General features: G+C 55.6%; 1 protein-coding gene across 1 annotated transcript in view; it reads right to left on the reverse strand.

Moving 5' to 3' along the window:
* Positions 1-565: 565 nt before the first annotated feature.
* The window catches only part of SBNO2 (strawberry notch homolog 2), a 48,436-nt gene continuing 45,999 nt past the window's right edge, over positions 566-3,002 (reverse strand). Inside the window, exon 32 of the mRNA XM_031063290.1 lies at positions 566-3,002. This exon is cut by the window's right edge and continues 30 nt beyond it. Within this exon, the coding sequence (XP_030919150.1) occupies positions 2,885-3,002 (118 nt within the window). The 3' untranslated portion in view covers positions 566-2,884.

Below are 3,002 nucleotides of genomic sequence, written 5' to 3' on the forward strand. Positions count from 1 at the left end.
ATGCTGCTGCGCCTCCTCCCAGGGCCTGGGAAGTGCTGGGTCTCCTGTCACATCCACAGCCCCCTCGGGGATTCTGCGCCCAGGAAAAATCCCTGGGTCTCCCAAAGTCTGACACCGCTGCAGAGCCTCCAGCACATCAGGGATGCTGGGAGGATCCTGCTCACATTTAGGGGGTCTTACTGGGGGTCACCCCATCCCTCTTTCCATGAGACAACAGGACCAGCAGTGCCTGGATGAGACATCCCAGAGCTGTGGCAGCTCCTGCTGGGGGAGCACGCTGGAACAGAGGTTCCTTTATCTGTGTTTTTCCAGCCAAGCCAGGAGGGAGCTGCCTCATCCAAGGCTGGAGCCAGCCAGGATTCTCCTCTGCATGAGCAGTGGCTTCTCGCAGGGAGAGGCTTGGGACAACAGCCCTCAATGTCACCCATTTGGTGACACAGGAGATACAAAGTCCAGCTGCCAGCAGGATGCTGGCCCAGGGATTCCTGATCCAAGTCCCAGCTGGGCTCCTGGGGCAAGCTGGATAGACCAAGAGATAGAGACAGAGCTGGGAGCTACAGAAATCTCACGTGTGGCTTCTGTTCCATTTTTACTGAGCAGAATGAAAAATTATCCTTCTGAGGCAAGTAGAAAATTCAGGAATTATTAGTCCAAGGCACATACTCTAAAAAATCTCTTTACATATGTACAACTTAATTATAAATATACATAGAAACAAGGGCAAACAACAAGCAGATTAAAAAGTGCCAACACAAAGGTGTCAGGGAAGAAAACAGGGACTCATTAAAAATACAATCAGTAGGACAACTGCAGAATAATTTAGTTAAAAGGTAACATTACATATTATTAACCCTGACAAAACATGGGATTGGTGCAGGAAAGGGATTCCTTGAAGGTGGCCTCTGTCTTTCCAGAGACCAGGGAGGGAAGATTGCATATATTTTAAAGTTAAGGTCAAAGCCACCAGGTAAGGCTCCGGTGACAGCAGAGGGTGCCCAGCAGGGAATTCCCCCTCGCTATTCCTGAGTTTAAACCTCTTTGAGCTGGGTTTTCCCGGCATCCTTTTCCCTCATTGTTGGGAATTCGGCCCCAAGCGAGCAGTGCTTTAAATAGGGGAGGGTGTGGAGAGGGGCAGCCTGGCTCTGCCTGGCCCGGGGAAGGCTGCTGGGGTGGAGAGAAGCAGAGCTGGGGGAGAGCAGGAGCCCCCGGGGCAGCAGCAGGGCTTTGTGGGGCACAGGTGGCTCCCCCATCTTTGGTGATCACGTTGAGGTAAGGAGGTGAAATGTGGCCCCGACTGCAGGGATTGAGTCTGGGCTGGTTCTAAGCTAGGGAGGGGAGCAAGGACAGGCTCCCCAAAACGAAACTCAGGGACCAGAGTAGCCTCAAACTGAGCCCACTTGTGTGTGGCACCAGGGCAGGTCTGTGTCAGGAGTCAGCTCCTGCCACAGCCAGAGCACAACACTTGGACACGGACCCAGAGCAATTCCCAGCACCAAACGGGCACTGGGCCAGTCCCTGAGCCCTGGGGGGACATGGGGCTGACACCACCAGGCACTGTGAAGCTCCAGCCCCCTCAAGACTGCCCTGTTAGGGCACAGAGTACCCCCTTCCCCAAGGGCTCTCTGAGGAAGGGCCCAGGTTCTTGCCTGAAATCATCCTGGTGCCATTTTTGGGAAAGGCTTTGATGCCCTCTGTCCTGGAGTGGAGGCAGCAGGGGGTGGGGCAGTGCTTTGCAAAGCAGCCTTTGTTCTTTGGTATCCGAGGGGGAGGTTGCAGCAGGAGCAGCCAAACTGCAAATCCCGGGTGGTGACAGTGACACTGCACACCCTGAACAGTGACACTGACACTGCACACCCTGGGCAGTGACAATAACACTGCATTTTTCAGGCAGTGACAATGTCACTGCACACCCTGAACAGTGACACTGACACTGCACACCCTGAACAGTGACTCTGCACATCCTCGCCAGTGCAAAGACACTACACACCCCAGCAGTGACAATGACACTGCACAACCCGGCTGGGCTGCCCTGACCCAGACCCCTGGACCAGGAGTCCATGGCCCAGCCAAGGACAGTGGCAGGACCAGCGAGATGTCCAGGTGAAGGGACAACATGTGACAGCAGGAAACTGGCCAAAGCACATCTGGTCACGGCGACCTGGTGAGGTTAAAGTGCAGGACAAAGGGACATGTGTCCCTTCTGCTCTGGAGAATCCTGCTGATCCTGGCGTGGCTGAGCTCTGACAGACTCAAGCTCTGTCTGTGGGGCGCGGCCAGCTCAGGCAGCTCAAGGTCCCTTCCTGGCAAGGGCAGCTCAGGCAGTTTTGGATCTCTCACTACACCTGCCAGAGAACACCTGAGCTCAGCATCTCCCAGCTCCTCTGGGACAACATTCCCTTCCCATTCATCCCAGCCTGCCAGCACAGCCCCAGGGTCTGCAGCAGCACTGGGGCAGCCCCAGCTGGGGGCTGAACTCCCGTTCTTCCCTTAGTGACCAGCACGTGGTCATTCCAGAGCCTGGCCATGACCCTCCTGGGCTGGAGGGCTGGGGAAGGCTCGGACACTCAGTAGTCTGCAGGGAGTGGGCACAGGAGTGGTCTCCCCTCAATCCCACCTGAGCGCTGACCTGTGAGCAGGACTCAACCCAGCAGAGCCCCTCTGCCCAGCAGGACCTGCTCAGCTCCCCCTGGGCACGTTCCATACTAACCTGCACATGCCTGACTAGATATTAGACATAAATAAAATTTGCTTTAAGGAACTCCAGGCTCTTTCTTCCCTCAAAACCAGAGCAGAGTCAGTCCAAACCAGTAGAAAAGTCAGGGCTCCTCAGCTCTCACCTCTGCACCAGAGAACACAGATCCACAGCAGCATTCCCAGCTGGCACTCAGAAGTCTGGGAAAGGCCCACTGAACTGGATCACGCTCTGGCGCTCCGGGGGGAGCATGTTCTCCTGGGAGGGCCCGTTGAACGTCCTCAGCATGTCCTCCAGGATCTCTCTAAAA

The sequence above is a fragment of the Geospiza fortis genome, unplaced genomic scaffold (genome assembly GCF_000277835.1).
Source record: "Geospiza fortis unplaced genomic scaffold, GeoFor_1.0 scaffold241, whole genome shotgun sequence".
In the NCBI taxonomy this organism is placed as follows: Eukaryota; Metazoa; Chordata; class Aves; order Passeriformes; family Thraupidae; genus Geospiza; species Geospiza fortis.